At 48.2% G+C, this 20,551-nt stretch overlaps 9 protein-coding genes across 9 annotated transcripts; 7 read left to right on the top strand and 2 right to left on the bottom strand.

Annotated features, from left to right (window-relative positions):
• Nucleotides 1-1,024: 1,024 nt before the first annotated feature.
• CTRU02_214950 (uncharacterized protein) lies at nt 1,025-1,562 on the top strand (the record flags this gene model as incomplete). The annotated part of the gene is made up of 2 exons (XM_036726538.1): nt 1,025-1,170; nt 1,217-1,562. The coding sequence occupies 2 exons, from the start codon at nt 1,025-1,027 to the stop codon at nt 1,560-1,562; spliced, it is 492 nt and encodes a 163-aa protein (XP_036581725.1).
• A 2,089-nt stretch (nt 1,563-3,651) lies between these two features.
• On the top strand, nt 3,652-5,538 carry CTRU02_214949 (Heterokaryon incompatibility protein 6, OR allele 10; the record flags this gene model as incomplete). The annotated part of the gene is made up of 1 exon (XM_036726539.1): nt 3,652-5,538. The coding sequence occupies one exon, from the start codon at nt 3,652-3,654 to the stop codon at nt 5,536-5,538; it is 1,887 nt and encodes a 628-aa protein (XP_036581726.1).
• A 2,039-nt stretch (nt 5,539-7,577) lies between these two features.
• Nucleotides 7,578-7,845, bottom strand: CTRU02_214948 (uncharacterized protein; the record flags this gene model as incomplete). Its single annotated transcript, XM_036726540.1, has 2 exons — nt 7,578-7,642; nt 7,704-7,845. 2 exons carry the CDS (start codon nt 7,843-7,845, stop codon nt 7,578-7,580), a joined length of 207 nt encoding a protein of 68 aa, XP_036581727.1.
• Nucleotides 7,846-9,298: 1,453 nt separating this feature from the next.
• CTRU02_214947 (uncharacterized protein) lies at nt 9,299-9,469 on the top strand (the record flags this gene model as incomplete). The annotated part of the gene is made up of 1 exon (XM_036726541.1): nt 9,299-9,469. The coding sequence occupies one exon, from the start codon at nt 9,299-9,301 to the stop codon at nt 9,467-9,469; it is 171 nt and encodes a 56-aa protein (XP_036581728.1).
• A 455-nt stretch (nt 9,470-9,924) lies between these two features.
• Nucleotides 9,925-13,932, top strand: CTRU02_214946 (KilA-N domain-containing protein; the record flags this gene model as incomplete). The annotated part of the gene is made up of 1 exon (XM_070206339.1): nt 9,925-13,932. One exon carries the CDS (start codon nt 9,925-9,927, stop codon nt 13,930-13,932), a length of 4,008 nt encoding a protein of 1,335 aa, XP_070059982.1.
• Nucleotides 13,933-14,949: 1,017 nt separating this feature from the next.
• CTRU02_214944 (uncharacterized protein) lies at nt 14,950-15,426 on the top strand (the record flags this gene model as incomplete). Its single annotated transcript, XM_036726543.1, has 1 exon — nt 14,950-15,426. One exon carries the CDS (start codon nt 14,950-14,952, stop codon nt 15,424-15,426), a length of 477 nt encoding a protein of 158 aa, XP_036581730.1.
• Nucleotides 15,076-15,402, bottom strand: CTRU02_214945 (uncharacterized protein; the record flags this gene model as incomplete). The annotated part of the gene is made up of 1 exon (XM_036726544.1): nt 15,076-15,402. The coding sequence occupies one exon, from the start codon at nt 15,400-15,402 to the stop codon at nt 15,076-15,078; it is 327 nt and encodes a 108-aa protein (XP_036581731.1).
• Nucleotides 15,427-17,593: 2,167 nt separating the features above from the next.
• CTRU02_214943 (uncharacterized protein) lies at nt 17,594-18,676 on the top strand (the record flags this gene model as incomplete). Its single annotated transcript, XM_036726546.1, has 2 exons — nt 17,594-17,807; nt 17,874-18,676. The coding sequence occupies 2 exons, from the start codon at nt 17,594-17,596 to the stop codon at nt 18,674-18,676; spliced, it is 1,017 nt and encodes a 338-aa protein (XP_036581733.1).
• A 1,173-nt stretch (nt 18,677-19,849) lies between these two features.
• Nucleotides 19,850-20,254, top strand: CTRU02_214942 (ankyrin repeat domain-containing protein 28; the record flags this gene model as incomplete). Its single annotated transcript, XM_036726547.1, has 1 exon — nt 19,850-20,254. One exon carries the CDS (start codon nt 19,850-19,852, stop codon nt 20,252-20,254), a length of 405 nt encoding a protein of 134 aa, XP_036581734.1.
• Between the last annotated feature and the right edge of the window lie 297 nt (nt 20,255-20,551).

Raw genomic sequence — 20,551 nt, 5'->3', positions numbered from 1 at the left:
AGATGGAAACTCAAACAGTACTTGGAAAAGTCTTTTAAATTTACTGATGGTTTATGGTACTCGTGATACGGGAAGTTCAGCCCAGTATTTTGTTGACGAATCCTCGCCAATGCCCAACTGCCCTGCGTCATTTTAAATGGCGGAGAAAGCTTCTGTCAGATCAATCTCAACTAGAGGGCTTCTTTCTTCGTTGAACATGCCAGGACAGGAATTAGTGTAGCCGGCGTCCCCACCGAGCTGCGATAACATGCTTGTTGGCAATCATGTACTGAATCGCCAAAAGTTAGGTACGCATAAAGCCGTACATTTGATGTGTTGGGCAATCACCTCAAGTAGCTGGTCGTAATCAACGTACCAGTCACGCACATAGAGCTCGCCAATGCTTCTTATAGTTGCTCTGGCATCTCGCAGATCGGGAAACGAGAAGTAAAAATCACGTACCTTCTGACTTCTATCATCCAACACCAGCTTTGCTTGCGAAAGGCCCATATCATATGACTCCTTGGAACAAATATGGCTCCGTTCAAAAGAAAACACGATTGTTTTTCGCATTCATAGGTTGACTATGTAACTGGTGGTGGGCCTAACCATTCACGACTCGCAACTAATAAATTAAACCTTACTTTGATTGATCGGAGTTCTGATTCGCCAGGGAAAGAAACCCCAGCTGTGCTGATTCATGAACCAGGACCCACATACCAATTCCGTAGTCAAGTCGCAAGTGATACATTGGTTGGTAACCCGCAATTACGAATAAGAGACTTGTGCTCACCGATCAACTAACGAAGCTTATTTGCAACAATTCCCTGATACCGTATACTATAAGTAGAGTTTACTGAGTTTCCTAAACTGACTCTTTATGGAAAGAATCCGAATTGCACTTTCTAGATAGAATACCAGGGAAGCCATTTCATGAATCTCATAAATGATCGGTCTTCTCACCATCATTTACGAGGGCAAATGGCACCACAAGTAACTCCATCAAACTCATTCTTTTGATCTATTCGCTCTTTATTCCCCAAAAATGAAGTTCTTGGCTATTCTCGCTGCAGTCTCTGCGGTCTCGGCATTAGCTAGTGATGCCAGCGAGAGAATCGATAGTAATCCTGGTGCCATTGAGCTTCACCCAACAGCCCAAGAGCTACAGAGGTCATCCTCAGGATTTACAAAGTATGACAAAGATATCTTTCTTTTGACCTTTGCTAATGTTAAATAGGGTTGTTCGCTCCGATGTTGAAGGCTTGCCGCTTGGCAAGCGTCTCAACGGTATTCCTATTCCTTACAATGTGGAGCATCCTGAGAGAGTTATTTTGGGTGGCGTTGTTATCACCTTCACCATGGTTGGAAAATGGATTCGTCAGGGAACCGGCAGTGCGTACGTATATGTGTGCAAGAGCATGACCCTCACCAATACTACGGAACAGAAGAAGGCAATTTCCGTTATTGGAAATGGCATCAGCTATTTCGTGAACAAGATTTTCACTGGGCACCGTATCGACTCTATCAGGGCTCCTGAGGGCGGGTTCCCTGCCCAGGTCGACATCGTTGTTGGAAATGCTTAGCTGCAAAGTCTTCGTGGATACCGATACCTCATGGTAGCGCTATGTAAAGTGTGGGTGGCAGGCCTCGCCGGCCCGTCACGTGGGCTGACGGCCGCCACCACTGGTCTTAGCCAGCCTCCACAGCCCTCTAGCCAGTTAGTTAGTTCTTCCAACAAACAACACCACTTTTCCCATTCTGAGCGTTCTGTGCTGGTTTCGCCCACATAAAGTAAACTGCAACCTTTCGAATTCCACTTTAATCAACAGACCTTATAAAGAATTAAGAGGACTCATGTGCATAAAAAAGAACGTATGAAATGCTAGTTAAAGAAAACCCATACACTGAAGTTGGAAGAGACGATGCAAAAAGAACTGAGTTTAAGGTGCCTGAAATAAGCTAGGTAAGCAAAGGTTCAAGCTTTTAGTCCCACAATTTCCCTGACAGCGCGTCTTGTTTATCCGTGCATTAGAATAGAGTTATGCTTCTTCTACGGTAGACTGACGATCAATTGACTAAAGGTGGAAAAACCTTCATGATCCTGCTGACGGGTGCAGGACACTAGGGAAACACAAAAATAAATCAAAACTTGGGGAAAAAAAAAAAAAAAAAGAAACCTCCGAACCGTGCCAAAGATATTAGAGTTCTCCCCACATCTGGTCAAGTCGCCCTCAAATGATTCCTGGAATCATCTTAAGCTACCTATTCGAAAAACTGTACTGAGTCTGCCATTGTCTCCGGTGAATCGCAAAACCGAAAATTGTTCACCAAACTTCTTATTGGGCATCATCATTTTCGTTGCGTTCATGGCCAACAATGTAATTCTTAATCTGAAATTGAGTGTCTGGTACCTTGCTTTGCCGTAGATTATAGGTTTCTCACACATACCCATCGTTAGAAATGGTTTAATTTCATGATTTAATTCATGACACAAGACATGTTGAGCAATCCGAAGCAAACATCAATGTTGACAGTTCGCTATGGCTGTAATACAGCGTTCGGGTCGGGAAAGCGGGCGACCACACTTTGCGGAAAGATTACCTACCTTTTACTCTGGTTCCCGCTACGGAAGTTACAGTTCCTTCTGTGGCGCTGTCACTTCCGTAGCACTGTCGAAGGGGCAAGCAAGCCAATCTTTACTGTAAAAAGCAAAAGCACACAGAGCCCCACACCTTATTCCAGTGCAAAATGTATGCGAACAGTCGGACTGTAGATCTCTCAAAAGGTCTTGCGAAACCGTTAAACCAATGTGCCTTTATTACTGTCATGGTTTATGCATGATGGCGTTAAGATATAAGGTTATGGGCGGTCTAGGGGTTTGCAACTCTAATGCAATACAACGGAACTAGAATAACGAATACTTTACCGACAGTGCATACCTTACCTAGGTAGTTTAGACTGCACACGATACCATAATACAACAACCCTCGATAGAATTTGCACAGAAATGAATCCTTCGTTTGTAGTATGTATACCCTGATGTTAAGATTCGCCTGGTGGAGATTTTTACTGTCTTTGAACCAGAACTATCAACTACGTAATCATGTCTTCGCCAGATTCCGTATAATCATTGAAGTCAGAACGTACTGCTAAGAGACTGTTTGCAATCTCTGCATACCAAAAGTTCAATGAAGTTTCTAGGAGATTACCCGGGTCCCAAGAGGCTCAGTTGATAGACAAAGGGCCAATGGCAGCTGACATGTTCTGCGAACAATTATGGAGTGAAATTCGCCATAGAAGAAGACGCCGCGACTCCAAATGTCATTGTAGGGTTACAATAGTCCAGTTATATTCCAGTAAACGCATCGTGGCATGATCAATTTCGCGTCCATAGTTAGCTTCGAATTTCATCCAATCCTGTGGAAGCTGGCCTCAGCCGCACGCGGAGACTTTTGAAGTCAGCTGGACAGCGAAGCACATCCGTTTACAACGTTTAAATGCCTCAAGTCAGCCACCTAGTAGTAACAAGCACTTGATGTCTTGAAAAAAAAATACAAGGACACGAAATCGGTACTGTGAGACTATCTCTAGTGTCCAAGCCGCCCAGTGATAACCACAACTTCGCTGTAGTCTAACTAGGTAGTCTAACTAGGTACTACAACATCCGAATCGATGCACGTCTCGGAAGACTCAGAAGGCATCACATACCGTGCCCTAGATCATTCAACAGACGAATTTCGCCTTTTGTATCTCAAACCAACCGTCAACACCTCTTCCTTGGGCAATGACCTTGTCGTCTGTGAACTCCAACACCATCGCCTCTCCGACGCGCCCCCCTTCGTTGCCTTGTCATATTGTTGGGGTAGGGCATTTGCGCAGAGCGCGCTGGTAATCGACGGCAAAATCAACGAATGTGGCATCAATGGCGAAGCGGCTTTGCGGCACCTTCGCAAGAAGGAAGGGGTCCACGTCTGGATCGACCAGCTCTGCATAAACCAGAGCGACAACATCGAAAAGAATCATCAAGTGCAGATGATGCTGCGCATCTATGTCGCTGCATCCCGCGTCGCTGTCTGGATGGGAATGCCTGCAGATGACAGCGACATTTTCCTACCTCACGTCCGTGCTATGGGCGCCTTACTCCGCGACAAGATGTATCTTGACGTGATTCAAAGCCATACCGACACCGAATTCCTACAGAAAATGTCACATGCATTTCGTGCATTCTGTGAAAGGGAATACTGGACTAGACTTTGGATTATACAAGAGTTTGCTGTCGCGCGGGAGCTGGACATATTCTGTGGGGACGCCTCTGTCGACTACACAGACCTGCGGGAGTTCCTGGTCTTCATCAGCCAGATATACCAACACTTTCCAGCGGTTCAGGAGCAAGATGATCACGAAGTGATGAAGGCGTTCGTCGGGATGCTCAAGGCCTTTTTCAAAACTCCCGCGAACAGTTTTCTTGAAGGTGTATTTACCCGGCGACGCAGGTACCAAATGCGGCACAACCCTTTGCTGGGGCAAACGACAAACCCTACGGTGAAGAACGTGGAAGCAGCAATGGCAAAGGATAGAGAGAGTCTCTTTGCAGTTCTGGTAACGACACTTGTCTTGGAGATCGACTATAACCACACGCAAGTGACAGATTCCCGAGATCGCATTTTCGCCGTGATGCATTTCGCCGATGACGTCGATGAATTCGAAGGCCTTCCAAACTACAATCTCAGTTGCGAGAAGATTTACCAGAACGTTGCAAGACGTATTCTCCAGCAGGGGAATATCGATCTTCTGTCTTACTGCCAGTTCCCGCGGGAGACCCCCCTTGCGACGTGGGCACCGGATTGGAGAATGGGGATCAAAAGGCCATGCGTGGGAAATCCTTGGCTCTCCAAATTTGATGCATCGAGCGGCTCTGCCTCTAAGCAACTCGTTCAAACGCCGGACGATGTGACAATCTCACTACGGGGCGTGCTCGTGGACAGTATCCAGGAGACGGGTGAGGCGTGGAACCCGGATTGGATCTCAGAGCTGGATTGCAAGGCTGCGTTGGCCTACATTGACCAAGTCGAGGCCTTTTGCACAAAATCGCCTCTTCTATGCGACAAGATCAAGGAGCAAGATTTCAAGGATGTCATGCGCATTTGCATCGCGGATCGTTACTACTACAAGGAAGCAGAGAGACAGCCAGAGCTGGTGCAAGGGTTCGTGGAGGCGGCGACGCATATGCAGAAAGAAGTAGCAGCAAACGAGCAGAAACAAGGGGGGACTAACGAGTTGGCCGATGCCATTGGATGGCAGCAACCTTGGTACATGTTTGCAATGAAGAATCTCCACTCCAGACGTCCTTTTATCACGAAGTCCGGCTACGTTGGACTGGCGCCAATGCACGCGCAGCAGGATGACAAGGTGGTCATTTTCCTAGGAGGGAAAACGCCGTACGTTGTCCGGGAGAATGGCCATGGCTATGAGCTAGTCGGAGAAGCATATGTGCATGGTATCATGTATGGCGAGGCCATGACTGAGGACGTTAGTTTTATTGATTTCTCCATAATGTGAGGAGAGAAGTGGGAATATCTTCTGGCACGTTTTACACACTTACTATCTCTCCGGGTATTACTTTTATAAATTGCTATCAAGGAAGAGGTTACGGATGAAGGTGGGCTTTAACGTTGCCATCATCCACATGACTGATGTCAGGCTGACTGAGTTCCTACTTCTCGTAAGTGCCCTTAGCCGAGCGATGACTACCGCTTTTATGCATTCGGGTGAGCGCCAGGACGATAGGATGCCGACTTTGAGGATGGCGATGGAGACGCGGTTGAATTTTATCGAATTTCATCTTCCCTTCACAAGTGGATCGGACTGGTCCAGGTGTTGCCTCTATTATACTACCTTCATGTCTTATTGCCGTTGTTGACGACAGGAACTTGAGTATGATCAAACTAGTACCGAGATTTGCGGCACAGCGACATGGTGGTGTGGATTGTGGTATCCACCGGTATCTAACGAAGAAGGACGAGTAATGGCACGAAATGGATTTTTCCTGGAAAAGACACTATTGCAAATATGGCGAAGTGGGGAGGGCAGAGAATCATGGCGATGGTAGAAGCGATCAAAAAAAAAATTGTGGGTGGAGACGATATAGGGCACATTGTGCTTTGCTTCCTTCAACAATCTGCCTTGTGGAGTACAAATCCCACAAGGGGACGTGGCGCAACGGTAGCGCATCTGATTCCAGTCCAGAAGGTTGTCCGTTCGAATCGGGCCGTCCTCAGCACATTTACTTTTGAATTTTTGTGATGTTGCTCTCTGCCTCTTATTTTTTTTTTTTTTTTTTCAGTTGGTGGTTCTTATGAAAATTCCCAATAGACTTTTTCTCTAATTGTTTTGCTTTACTTTCGACCGCGCCACCAATATGGGGTTTCTGTCAGTTCCCCAATTGAGTGCTACACAATGACCGAGGACATTAAACAAAGCTCCCTATTCTATCCATTGGCCTGGTTGGCATCAAAAAAATAAATCGGCGGCTATCTAGTAGTTACGACCAACAATAGCCGCAATGATAGCCCCATTGTCGTGTTGCTGCTCTGTGCTACTTGGGAAAAAAGATATAGCCATGGTAATAATGTCGCGAAGTCAGTCAATAATTGAATACCGTGTTTCGATTCTGATCTAGGAGGCCAAGAGAGGCGCTCCGAGTCAAGTGTAAGGAAAAGTCCTCGAGAAGCGCGATCCTACGTCAATGCCACCTTATTTTCAATCAGTAACTACCTGAACTCAACCTTCAAAGTGCAGTCTAGATACTTTCCACCACAGATTACCATATTCTTCACCGAGGGCAAAAGCCTCCCCTCTCATTGATCGAACCTCCAGTAGAAGGTGTTACGACTTCCGTGAACCGAACGCGAAACCCTGCCGACCCTGGCCCATGGCGTAGAAAAAGAGTCTTCGCCGGCAAGCCAGTGGCAGCAACAGTTGTTTTTCGTGGATTTTCATGGCTTAGTCGATTCAGCTGCCCCGGGCCAAGAACATGAAGTTATTGGAGGAAAACAACCAGGGTTAAGCACATCATCTCCCCAATCTGATCACCCGACCGAGGCAAATTCTTCAGCTCAAGTTGATTAAGGACAACAGGATGGACACAAAAGCTGGACTCACGCTAATAGAAGAGACTTGAACAGGTAGTACCCGTTATGATGGACCATGGGGCAGTGAATCTCCTTAGCCTCTTTCCTGGACAAGATGCAAGAGACACTTTGACTGGGGCAAGTGGGAAAGACATAAACTGTCATGTCTCCTTGATCATACCGGTGCATGTTTCCACCTTGATTGCCTGTATCACTAGTACGGGTTTGGAGTAACTAACCTTTGATTGTATGGATGCTTTTGTCAAGATTGGTTAAACATAGTTGGTTTAAAATAATTTAGTGCTTAAATTGATGGACGACAAAAGAAAGATGATAGGAAATATGGCTAATCCATGATCAAGTGAACGTAGTTAAAGCTTTCCTCCCCATTCCAATGGCTATATGCGCAACTTGGCTGAATCATCCTCCATTGATGTTGCCTTAGATGTGTAAGTCCGGTCTAGCTGACTAGTCCAAATTCTTGGAAGCGGTGGTCTTTTTAGACGGGTCGGATTTGGTGATTCCTTCGAGGTCTTTGGAACGCAATTAGAAAAAGTTCAGAATGACAATAGAAACAAGTATGGGCAAACTAACTTTTCTTGCGCATGGTACGGGCATGAGCCGCGCGGGCGCGAAGAGCCTCTTTGCGAGCTTCCTTCTTGGCCTTGGCAGAAGCCCTAGCGGCACGGGCGTGAGCGGCGCGGGCCTGTTTGGCCTGGATGCTGGATTCGGCCATGATAAACGGTGTTGATCGAGATAGTGGGGCCGATGGGGCCGTTGTGTGGAGGGAGGTCAGAGAAATGAGGTTGTTGAAGTCGATGAGCTGAACTGATTGTGTGAACTATGGAAAAGTATCAGCGACGGTACGTTCTTGTATTGACAAAGGGAAGTAGCGAGTATCTGTTTTGGGTTGGAGGCTTCTTTTGAAGCTATTCGGAGACTTTAAAAAGGTCGGGTGCTCTCAGTGGACAGTTTTGGAGCCGTTGAGGCCCACCACACCAAAACCCCGGACTCTCGACGGTGCCAAGTACCCACCTGATGTTTGTATATGTCGCTAGCTATCCTTTGAGATATGACAAAGCGTTACGAGCCCTGGTAGGGTGGATTTCTGGCGGGAAGCGATGGATGAAGTTGTTGAAGCTTCAGGGTATTTCGATTGTCGGGATTTAATCGACTCGATACGTATGCGAGAGGGAGGGAGGAAAGGCAGGAGGTTGCCTATGGCCTTTTCACAGTTGGCAAGAACGAGGGGAAACTTCAATTAATGATGGTTTTATACGTAGGAAAGAGAAGATAGAACGAGTCGAGAACTGAAATTGAAGAGAAGAAATTCGACGTTGTCCTCACCGGGCAGGAGTTGATGCAGGAACAGCTACGAGGGGGAAGCAGCTACCCTGACGATCTAAGGGAACTGCGGGGGAACAGTTTCGGCTCCACCTCTTATCCGTGTCGCGTAGTTCCACGCGTTTTCGCGTCATCTAAAAGGTTTATCAGATTAGATTAAATCAAACGCCCAGAGCAATATTAGGCACGTGCCCGTTGTGGCTTTCGCTGCAAGTTGTCACGCTCGTGGCTTGGGCTCTGATTACCTAATCGAGCTCGCTGTGGCTGGTGTTAACACGTTCCATTCTGGCTATGATTCAGGTTTCATCAATTACCAAACATATAACTTGTATAGAGAACTATAACGGCTGATAGCTTGAAACTGTGTGTCTCTGTTGTGAGAGGAATGGATGGATGTAAATCTAGGAACAAGTACCTGTAGCCAAACCCTCCAAGAAGGGATAATTATTTGACTAGAAATAACCATACAAATTTTGAAGGGCCACAATCTCCACACTGGTGGTGTTTTATGTCATTATAGTTGTAATGGCTGATGTCCACCTTGCGCCTACCTATCAAGTCTCATTGTGGCGGCAGAGAAACTGGTGAGCAAGCGAGCAAGAGTCTTCTTGACTCCTGAAGGCATTCTGAATATCTGGCTCTGGTATCATCTTTGTCAAGATCATGTTGTACCATAAGCCACCATCTGTGGGTGGCAGGCCTCGCCGGCCCGTCACGTGGGCTGACGGCCGCCACCACTGGTCTTAGCCAGCCTCCACAGCCCTCTAGCCAGTTAGTTAGTTCTTCCAACCAACAACACCACTTTTCCCATTCTGAGCGTTCTGTGCTGGTTTCGCCCACAGGTTATGAGCCCAGCGTTATTCTTTCGGAATAACGTCGTTTTACCCATTATTCTACTCGTCTGTCAATTTTCTATTGATTCACGAATTTTTGCGATTTTATTCGCTTTATTTACCCTTCTGTGCGATTTTCTCGCTTTCTTTCCTTCCTCTTCGCTGACGAATTTCACTTTCTGACGCGACATTGGCTGCCTGGCGCGCACGAATATCACGTGGCACGCGACCGACCACCACAACCCACTGGTTTTCACGAACACCACGGTCAACAACAGACTTTTCAGTCACAACTACAACTTTTACTTCGATTCCTCGTTTTTCACGAGAATTCAACCATTTCAGCTTCGGTTTTTCGAACCAGCCCATCAGTTTCTCGTATCTTCTACGAGTATTCATTCTTCCCTTCGATTCACCGTATTTCTACGGTCGGATCTCACAATTCCACCCATTTCTCGTGTTCTTACGCAAGATTCTCCCTCCTACACAATCCAACAGCACGCGTAGGTGGCAGCGAAAGTAAGCCATCTAACGTACAGACACGCCTCCAAAGCTGCGGCCTCGGAGAAACGCCTGTGATCGAGGTGCGACTATAAGTCTGTCCCGCACTGTTGTGATACCCTCACTTTCACTTCAAGATGTCTCAAAACGACTTCAAGACCGTCTTCACGCCTCTTCCTCGCCTGAAAGGTGAATCCAACTGGAACACATGGCGCATGCTTGTTACAGCGACCCTGCGAGGATACGACTTCGAGATATTCCTCGAGACTGACGTCCCTCGCCCTGCTGACCCTATCGCTGCAGAGGAATGGAGAAAGAACCGTAACGTCACGAATGGTCTCCTCATGAACGCCAGCGAATCGGTTCTTGACAGACTCTGCACAGCGGGTTGGGTTGACGATGGAAACCCTTACGAATTGTGGCAGGCGCTCGAGAAGCACATTCCGAGAATCTCACAAGACGCCACAGCTGCCCTTGTTGACGAGTTTGCCAAGACCACCGCCAACGATCACAAGACTCTTCACGATGCCCTCAATCGCTGTCACCACCTCAGAAAGCGTATTGAGACCATTCACGGTCGTCTGCCAGACTCCTTCCTCGCTGTTTTCCTCCTTAACTTCTTTAAGGACCGACTTCCCGATACGTACAAGCATTTCACATCGAAGGGCGCCACCCATCCCACGTGGAATGAGGTGGCTGATACGATTTACACGCTTGCCCAAGACGAGGATCAAAAGCGCAGTTATGCCACTATTCGCAACACACCTGGAGGCAAGTCTGCTGGCAGTGGGGGTCCTGCCTCTCCAGCCGTCACCACCACCGTCACCTCCACTGTCACTGCCTCCAAGGAAAAGAAGAAGTGCGACCACTGCAACTGTGATCACGAGACCACAAAGTGCTATGTCGCCCACCCCAATCTCATCCCTCTACACTACGTCAACCGGGATAAGTTGATTGAAAAAGCGAGAAAGCACGTGTGTGGCGATCGCTGCCGCTGGGATCAGCCTACTTCTGTTGATGGCACCCGCCAGACTGTTGTCAGAGCGTCACCTGCCATCTTGGGTCAGTCTGCCCTTGCCTCCATCGCCAGCCCAGCAGTTTTCACTGCTGCCCGCGATGACCTCATCACCCGAGACGATATCGTTCTCGATTCTGGTTGTACTACTTCAACCTTCAACAACTTGCGATATTTCGTCAAGTACGCTGAAAAGAGCGATTTGACACCTTCCACTTCTGCCTCCGGCGCCCCAGTCCGGTCACTTGGCGTGGGCACCGTCTTCTTCCAGACCCAAGACCCCACCAACCCTGACGTTATTCACGATTGGACACTTCACAACGTTGAGTACAACCCTTCCAGCCCAGCCAACTTACTGAGCCCTGGAAAACTTCGTCGTGATCACGTGGAATATGATTGGCAGACCTCAAGCCTCATACACGTGACACAGCGCACTTCCCTTGCCAAAGTTCATTGGGTTTCTGACGTCTGCGTCGTTGAGACTCATGATACTGGAAATCACGTGCCTCGAGATATTGCTGTCAGCCTCGCCGCCTTCCGGGCTACCCAGCGACCGTCTCTTGAACTGATGCACCGCCGGCTGGTTCACGCCCACCCATCACGTGTTGTGGAGGCTTGCCGCCGTGTTGGCATTCGGTTCACAACGTCAGAAATTGACGCTTTCTTCTGTGAGTCTTGCCATCTCAGCAAATCCACTGAACGGATTAGTCGAGACCACCCACTTCCACTTACGAGTATTGGCGATGAAATTCACCTTGATCTCGTTGGTGTTCTTCCCCTATCAACAAAAGGGAACCGTCAGGTTCTACACCTCATGGATAAGTATAGTGGTTACCACTGGGTTGTTTTTCTGCCCAACCACAAGTTTGCCACCATCCTGGCAGCTATCAAGAAATGGGACACTGAATTCTACAGTCTCACCGGCCTCAAGCCCAAGGTTTGGGTTTCTGACAATGCTCCCGAGCTAATCAAGGTTTTCAACGACCCCTACTTCGAGGGTACTCGCCACAACACGACTATTGCCCACACACCTTCCATGAATGGGACTATTGAGCGTGCTGGTCGTACCATCGTCGAAGGCGCTCGAACACAGCTGATTGACATGTCCCTTCCAGAGGAACTGTGGGATTACAGCATTGATTCGGTGACTCAGATTCTCAACCTCTTGCCCACACCCTCCAAGGGTAACTTGAGCCCTCACGAGATCATGGCGAGAGAGCTGAACTTGGCTGCTGAACGTGAGGCCCCCCACATTGAACATCTCCGAACGTTTGGCTGTGCTGCCTACGTACACAAGAAGGGCCCTCGACGCCCTATGCGCTCTGCCAAGATGGAACCACGAGCAATCAAGGGATTCCTCGTCGGTTACGGTTCTCTTCGTGGCCACATTTACTACGTTTACCTGCCTGATCGAAAGGAGGTTATTCGCTGCAGAGATGTTCGATTTCGTGAGGAACCGCACAAGACAGTGTTGCCTCCAACTACTGGCACACCCAACATTGATGAAATTGAACATGATGCTGCGTTTGTCGAACCAGATATCATCATCCAGTACACCATCCGTCAGAAGCCTATTGAAGGTGAAAAACCCGTGACTGGTGATCCCAAACCAGATGAGACCATCGTTGAAAAAGCGATGGCACCCACTGATACACATCTCATGTCTCCGCCACCAGAGAACCTGTTGGAGACCACTGCTACACCTCGTGACAGCATTACTAACGAATTGAATGATGACGAATTCGTCGCTTCCGTGGAAACAATGGAAACTGATCACCAGGACCCTGATTCCCTCTCCACGATTGTTGAGGAAGCAACGAGTCAACCGGCAGAGTCCTCTCGACCTCGCCTTTTCTTCGCAGTTGTCGCACTTCTCGATCTTGAATACGAAGTATATGATTTCGACACTGCTTTCCTAGCCGCCTCGATTCCAGAGGGGGTTAAGGTGTACGTCCGGCCCCCCGCTGGCTACGCCACTGCAGACAACAAGGTTTGGCTGCTCCACAAGGCACTCTATGGATTGAGAAAATCACCACTTTGGTGGTTTCGACTTATCAAGGGTGAAATGGAACGAATTGGCTTCACTGCTGTTGATGGGGAGGTTTGTCTCTTCGTCAATCACAAGATTAAAGCGTACGTTCTTATGTACGTCGACGACAACGCCATCGCCGCTCCCAACAAGCAAGTCATGATGGAAGTTCGTCGTCTCCTCGAGAAGGTCTGTTCTCTTAAAGACCTCGGCGAGGCTACCGATTTTCTCGGTTTCCAGATTGAACGCGACAGAGCTGCCGGTAAGATTTTCGTTTCCCAAGCCAAGTACGCAAAAGCAGTGCTTCAACGATTCGACTTTGATGGTTTGAGTGCTGTCAAGACGCCTATGGCGACCACTGACGATCTGCCCGTCACCTGGGACAAGAACGAGTGCTCGCTTGACGAACAACAACTTTACATCGAACAAACCGGCTGCCTTAACTTCCTGGTGGCTGGAACTCGCGTTGACATGGCCTACACCGTCAGTAAATTGTCACAGGCGAATTCAGGGCCTTCTAAGGCCCATCTTCGTGCTATTAAGCACTTATTCCGATACCTCAAGGGCACCGTTTATCTCGGTATTGTACTTGGAGGCATCCCCACGATCAACGAGTTGGGGCTCTACGCTGCTGCAGATGCCTCTTTCGCTGACAACAAGCCATCACGAGTCTCGACAGGTGGTTACGTCGTCTTCCTCGCTGGTGCGCCGATTGCTTGGAAGTCAAAGAAACAGACTTTCGTGACTTTGAGCACCACGGAGGCTGAATTCATCAATCTCACACCTACGGCAATTGCTGTGAAGTGGATCAGACGTTGCCTCTCCCAACTGCTCGGCAAACCCATCACCACGCCTACTATCATGTTCACTGACAGTGCCAACGGCTACGACAACGTCATGAACCCACTCAACGAGGCACGAACCCGCCACATCGACGTCCGATACAAATGGATCATACAGGAGGTTCACACTGCGAAAAGCATCGAACTCCGACTCATCAAGGGCGCTGATATGGCCGCCGATGGACTCACGAAGCCACTGGTTGCGGTCAAACACAAGGAATTCGTTCGTTTGTTGGGCATGGCGGAGGGATTGGATTGAGAGGGGGATTTTGAGACTGTGGGACTATTGATATTGAGACTTCGGGATTCGGAGGATTTCACGGCCTCCTATTGGCCAGGTTTAACCGGTAATTGACCGAGTTTTCTAATAGTTGAGAACTCCTCGGATTTGGAGGATTTGGGACTTTTCCTGTATTTCCTATTATTCTACTGCTTTTTCGCTGAGGAGTCTGAGAGGGGGTGTGGGTGGCAGGCCTCGCCGGCCCGTCACGTGGGCTGACGGCCGCCACCACTGGTCTTAGCCAGCCTCCACAGCCCTCTAGCCAGTTAGTTAGTTCTTCCAACCAACAACACCACTTTTCCCATTCTGAGCGTTCTGTGCTGGTTTCGCCCACACCATCATTCCGATCCATCTATATCCTCTTTCCGCTTACTGTCGATTGTATGACGGAAGCTGATAGATGTTGTGTATCAATTGTGACGTCTTCACATAATCTAAAGGGCTGATGGAGACTGATGACGCCCAAGCAAATGGCCCCGGACCCGATCTTGACTCGGTCTTTTTCTTCTAATTCTGGACTGTAACCACAAATTTACCCAGACAAACCCAAGCGTTTATGGAAAAACTGAACCAATCTTCCAGAACTCAAGTGAAGGTGCGGAAGTACAAGTGAGTAGCCACAAACCTACCTCCACCCGCAATTCCACACTCGCCTGAAATATCCCACCTGAAATACCCACGACGCAATAAGCACATTAGTCTCAGAAGGATGTCGGTACGTGTCACCCCCACACCCAACATCTAAACCTATCCATCTGAGATTCAGCCACCCAAGATCAGCCATGAGGACAAAACGCGGGGATAAATGCAGGGGTCTGCTATATTTGGTAACTAAATATCGAAAAAGTCGACAGGGCTGCAGATGAGCCAATAACAATGTGGTTTTGCGGCTGAATTGCGTCCCAGCTGAAAGAAGCGTGCATATCCAGCTATTTAAGGTTCCTGTCTGACAGGTGTTTGAATTGAAAGATTGTCCAACGAGATTGAGCGAATGGCATGCTCATGTTTCGCCTCTTCGAATCCCCCGCGCAAGGCACAATTTCCCACCAAATACACCCTCGACTCCAGACCAGCCAAGGCTGTCGATTGATCAAACAGCCCGCCGTCTTACTCCTGGTTCCCTCAAGTGCTGCAGGTGCACTTGCATTTGCTCCATCCCGGCACGCAGCCGAATCTTGCAATCTGAGAGCTGATTTTGCTGCAGTTCTTCACACCATTCTCCCTCACGTTGGTTTTACAGACGGAGTTGCAGTTTCCTCCCCAGCTGGTAAGGCATGTGCCTCCGGTGTAGATGGGGGCATAAAACCAAAAGGAAGCTCGTGCTTCAATGTCGCGCTCAGTGAGCTCTGCGAGGGAGCCGCCGTCTCGCTCAGGAAGGGTCGGGGCGGGAGGTGCAGCTTGGACTGCGAAGATGGCGAGCGACGAAAGAAGAATAGTCTTGAACTGCATGGTGAATGTGTAGGTAATTTGTAGTAGGTTGTTTGTGGTTAATGTACGGTTATGTAGAGAAGTGATTGCTGTAGGAAAGCTGTTTGATGAAGGCTGCTGAACAATGACCTCAGGAGGGCTTTCCCAGAGACTTTTATACTTTTAGAGCTCTGTTATGATAATGCTGAACAGTTCGACACTTCATAAGACGGTGTAATTAACTGTTCCTCGCCGTTCAAAATTCCTTCTCGTCGCCAATGGTTTGTCACGATGCTCACATATAGCGTGAGAGATCTATATTCGCTTGGTTGCTGCCCCCCACTTAGGCTGCCCCTCAGGAACTAGGAAACTCAAGCTGACAATTCGGAGGAAAACTAGGCCGACCCAGAAGGCAGACTTAACTCCAACTTCCTATTAAAGACAGAAATTGAGTATTCTATTGGTGCAATAGTTGCAAGCCTGCGTTTTTGTTTTCTATAAATGAATGCTTGTTTCTGCTTGGCAGCTTCTACATTTCTCATTGACGATGTCGGCTACAACAACTTTTAAAAGCTTAAAATAACCTGCATGGATCACTTTGCGCTTACCCAAACTTGCGCAGCTGAACTAAACCTCCACATTTAAGCGACAAAATGGATGTCTTACTTTGAATTTGAAGTACACCGTAATACGAAGAACATGACTTTTCTCCCGAGAAATACGGCGCATGACGAGAGTCGTCAGCACAGAAAGGCGAACTGCATTTAGAAGGTAATTATATCGTCCAAAATCCTGTCGAATAAGTCAATATGAAGGCTATCAATTGCATGTTTAGGAGGTTCAGCCGAGATTTCGTGGCAGATTCCCCAGGGCAGTGCAACTGAAGTCTGCACAGCCAAGATATGCAGGCAGGCTTTCGCGTGAAAATCGTCCTCATACTTGATAATACTAGGCGTCATCGTGCGACTGGCATTGGCGCAGGGCTCTAACCCAAATGGTGACAACGCGAAAATTGTACAGGATATGACAGTGGAAAAAGAAAAGTAGGTAAAAAAAATGTATTGCGAGCTTCTATGCTGCTATCGAGTTAGACCGAGGGGTGGTAATCAATGGCATCTATGGCATCTGCGCTGGGTTAACGCATCAGTATGAGGTTCTGGCGGGGCATGAAGGACAGAAACATCCCCTTGAGTTTTTGTCGAGAATCAGTCAAACATTTAAGCTATTCTACAAAAACTTAATCTAACTGAGATCTCTATCGTACAGGTGGCACAGAATATGTCACAATAGAAATTTCAGCCTCCGGTGTTCTGAGCGATAAGCCGGGTTTCTGTCCAAGTTGAAAAATCCACACGCGCCCCACACATCCATATGACCCACACTGGAACGAGATTTTAGCCAATGAAGCCATTCTGTCCTTGGGATATGAGAAGAGTTTTCACTCAAGGAAACATCAATCCGGAATGGTGTAATGGTCAACATTTGACGCTCTCATACAAGGGCTCCGTCAGGCTCGGGGTTCAATTCCCCGTTCCGGAATATTTTTGACTTCCTGTGCGAATGGTTTGAGATTCACGTAGTCTCCAGCTTCATTGGATCCCACTCCGTAGTTCCTTTCGTCTTTTGGTTGCTTATGTTGCACAACCAAGAAATAGTGTCAGACATTAGGGTACAACGTTTCGTAGGTCAGTGAAAACCGCATTTTTAGGGCTATCGGCAGAGCACTACATCAGTCGTTCCCATTCACTTACTCGTCGATTAGACTAAATAATATCTTAGTTCCAGGCCCTCGGCTTGTCTCTAGCTTAAGTAACCAGTGAAGAACGCAACTCTTTTGTGCCCTGGCTGGGCCATATTCCCGCCCGCGTCATTAGTTAGAGTCTTATTCTCGCAGACAACCACAAATCCACAACCGAAAATTGGCCCTAGAATCTTTCACGTGAAGAACCGCCGTAATTTGATCAAAGCGAGCTATCATTGGTTGCTGAACATCCCCTGCTTAGTATCCACAGGCTTTGTAATGACCCAATATTATATACCTTCACCTGCATTGTTCAGGCCCCTCGAGAACCCCATCGAGAACCCCATAAGCTACCATCCCGAGTTGCATTACCTGTCTCGATCAGCCTACTCGACTCGGGAGTCTCCATTACATCGGTATACATCCTCCAGGCGGCACATAAGTAGCTAGAGCTACCAACTCAGCCGCCGCTGTGCTTCACCGCCTTTCGAGATGGCGTCTGTGAGTGCAGTCACCGTATCTGACGGTGGCTTGTCCACCGTCACTCTGTCGAAGAAGTCCATTAGACGCGAGGTGGACATCGTAGCGGGCGTGACTATGAAAGAGCGAAACAAGCAGAGCCTTACGATCTGTGTCGTTCGTGAAGAGAGTGTGAGGAAGCTAGAAATGGCTTGCAAGTATATCCGTGGACTTTTTGAACGAGACTGTAAGGGTCCCTTCCCGCCGCCGGTCGCAAACAATGCCAGAGAGAGCTGCTGACAACCCATCGAAGCGCCGCCAATGGCCTACACATCCGTCGCACTTCTCCAGCAGACCATCGACGCAGCTGAACTCTCGGGCAAGCATCGCGTCTTGAACCTTCTCTTCAGCCCCGAAATTGAAGATGTGACCTTTGACGTGCCTTCTCATTTCAGCCACCTGAAGATTCTCCGATGTGCTGCAAAGGGCGACAAAGGCAGACTGTTCGTGGACGGGTCATCCACCTACAACAACGTCCGTCTGGACAAATGGCAGCAACACCGACACAAGAACCACACTCTTATCGTCGGCGACGAGAGAGGTGTTCGGATCAAGCTGAATGATATCGTCAGCCTCCCTCACTGGGCCAGATGCCGCAGTAACTTCGATGAATCGGAGCAACAGGAACTCTTTCAGCAATTCGAGAAGCTGTCGGATAAAACTGCCTGGGACAACATCAAGGGAGTTGTGTCCACCATTTTGGGCATTGCAGTCGGTGCCGTCAAGTTCGGCGTCAGGTTCAATGGAAGCGCTGGCGGCATCTACGTCAAGTACACGTTTGGAATGCATGCGATTGAACTAGGGGCTGCTGGTGCCAAGGTCAGCGCTGTGGCCACAGCAGCAGGTTCGGCTGTCGTTCTCGGAGTGGCAGCTGCAGCTGCGGTCTACTTCATACCATGGGACAGCCTTTTTGCCTGGTTGAAGGGGGCGTTCAGCAGCTTCTGGGACAAGATACGTAAGCTCTGGCAGCAGTTCAAGGGCTGGGTTGTGGAGCTATTCACAAAGGAATCTGAGCATGAAGTCAACCAGCAAAAGATGTTGGTCAAAGCTGCCTAGCTTCATACACGACCTGAATGTTTTTTCTTTTGTATGGGTTGGAATTTTCAAGATTGATGCAATGGGACTACGGTACACGAACTACTTTAACGAAATAGACACATTTTTCACTAGCAACTTCTAATGAGACGCGGGAATCATCTTACTATGCTCGCTATGGTCGATGCATCGCGCTCCCGCTCTTGAAAACTAGGTCATTGCCACTGAGGGCTGTTCTCCCAACCAGTGCTGGAGTCAACGAGCACATTGCTTGCAGTCTTCTTCTCACTCCTACTCCTCACACATGATGGCACATCAGCAACATCCACGTTCCTCCAGTTATGGCAGCTGCAGATATTTTTCCGATAGCAAGACTATCTAGAACATGAGAAGCAGGCTTTTCAATTTTACTCATCTATGCGGGTGTAAAAAGCGATCTGACACCACTTCCTGTCGAGCTGTGCAGATAAATAAAGACAACATTCTGTTTAAAGCAGCACCTGAAAAACTGGCTTTTACGACTTCGTGTGTAGGTATCATGATGTCGAATACTTTCATGTTAGGCGCGCGAATCCCACCTGTTGTTGTATGTCGCAAGTGATGCAATCTGCACCAACCAGAGGGAGATGTTCCCAAGAACCCGCTTCGTCACCCATGACGAAATATGATCAGAAATAGTCAATTTTTTGATTCCAACAAATGACGTCTCTCTGTAAAGGCCACACTCATGTTTTACTGGCGAGAGGCGAGTGTATTATATCATCTCTCTGCCAAATCTTTCATGTCGGGTTGGGGCTTTCTCGCTTATCTTTTGGGTGTTCGCACCGTTCCAGAACCAGACAGCTGCAGCTTATCTGCAGCATTATTGCAGATGAGTATGCCCCTTAAAACCAGATAGTTGGCATAATCAGCGAATATAACCCATGGTAGCAAAAAAACTCGCTTCATGGCGCATCCGAAGAAGTACGCCAAGCCGAACGGTGCCGAGCCTTACTGTCAGCACAATGTCTTCGGTTAAGGAGAGATTTTCATGAACATTGTTTTCCTCTCTTCCTTCTCAATTGCCGTTTCAGGTACGAAAATTTCTACATCAATCACAGCTTCAGACCATAGATAGCCAGCCATCACAGCACGCCGATACGGCGCTTGATTCGATAGGTCTTGTCTTAGCCCTGGTCCCTGCAGCATGCGACCATGCCGTGCAAACACTTCTTTTTCGCCCTCGCGTTGTTTGTTTTGTGCTCCAGCGCGGCCGATGATGGCCTGTCCGACTTCACCAATGACTTAGCAACCGATCTTGGCCCTCTTCTTGCACTCTTTGGGGAGTTCATGACGAAACAATATCTCAGCGAAAGCACAACCTTTTTAGATTATTTTATTTTCGCCATGTGCCCTATAGGTATTATTACTACAATTGTCTCAGTAATTCGAGTTTGTGGAAGTCAGTCCCTTCGCGTCTTCATCGGTAGATCATATGAAGGAAATGGCGTTGTTGAAGCTGAGCTTTGCACTTCAACAAGCCGCTATGTTTGCGAGCTTTTCGACCATGGTGGCATCACTCGTGTTCTCGGCCGGCCCAAGATCCTCGAACTAGTCTAAAGACCTAATATGGAAGCTTCAAAGTCAGACCCATCAGCTAGATTGTATCTCTTTCGCCATTACCTAGCATCCAAAACGAAGGCCAACGATTGGCGAGAACACAACTCCGGCAAAGTCCAGAAGCCGAGTAAAGATGCGCAGTCAGACCTTCCTCCTGGAAAATATCGGTTCCGTCGCTACCTAGAACGCCTGCCAGACCCTGAAGATCGGCGAGAGTACAAGTCCGTCAAAACCGAATAGCCGGACAAATCGTGCCAGAGGTTAGAACAGACGGCTAAGAAAACGCTTAAAGAAGAC

The sequence above is a fragment of the Colletotrichum truncatum genome (assembly GCF_014235925.2).
Source record: "Colletotrichum truncatum strain CMES1059 chromosome Unknown Contig_0012, whole genome shotgun sequence".
NCBI classification, from domain to species: Eukaryota; Fungi; Ascomycota; class Sordariomycetes; order Glomerellales; family Glomerellaceae; genus Colletotrichum; species Colletotrichum truncatum.
The sequence above is the reverse complement of the archived record's forward strand: the minus strand, read 5'-3'. Positions and strand labels throughout refer to the sequence as shown.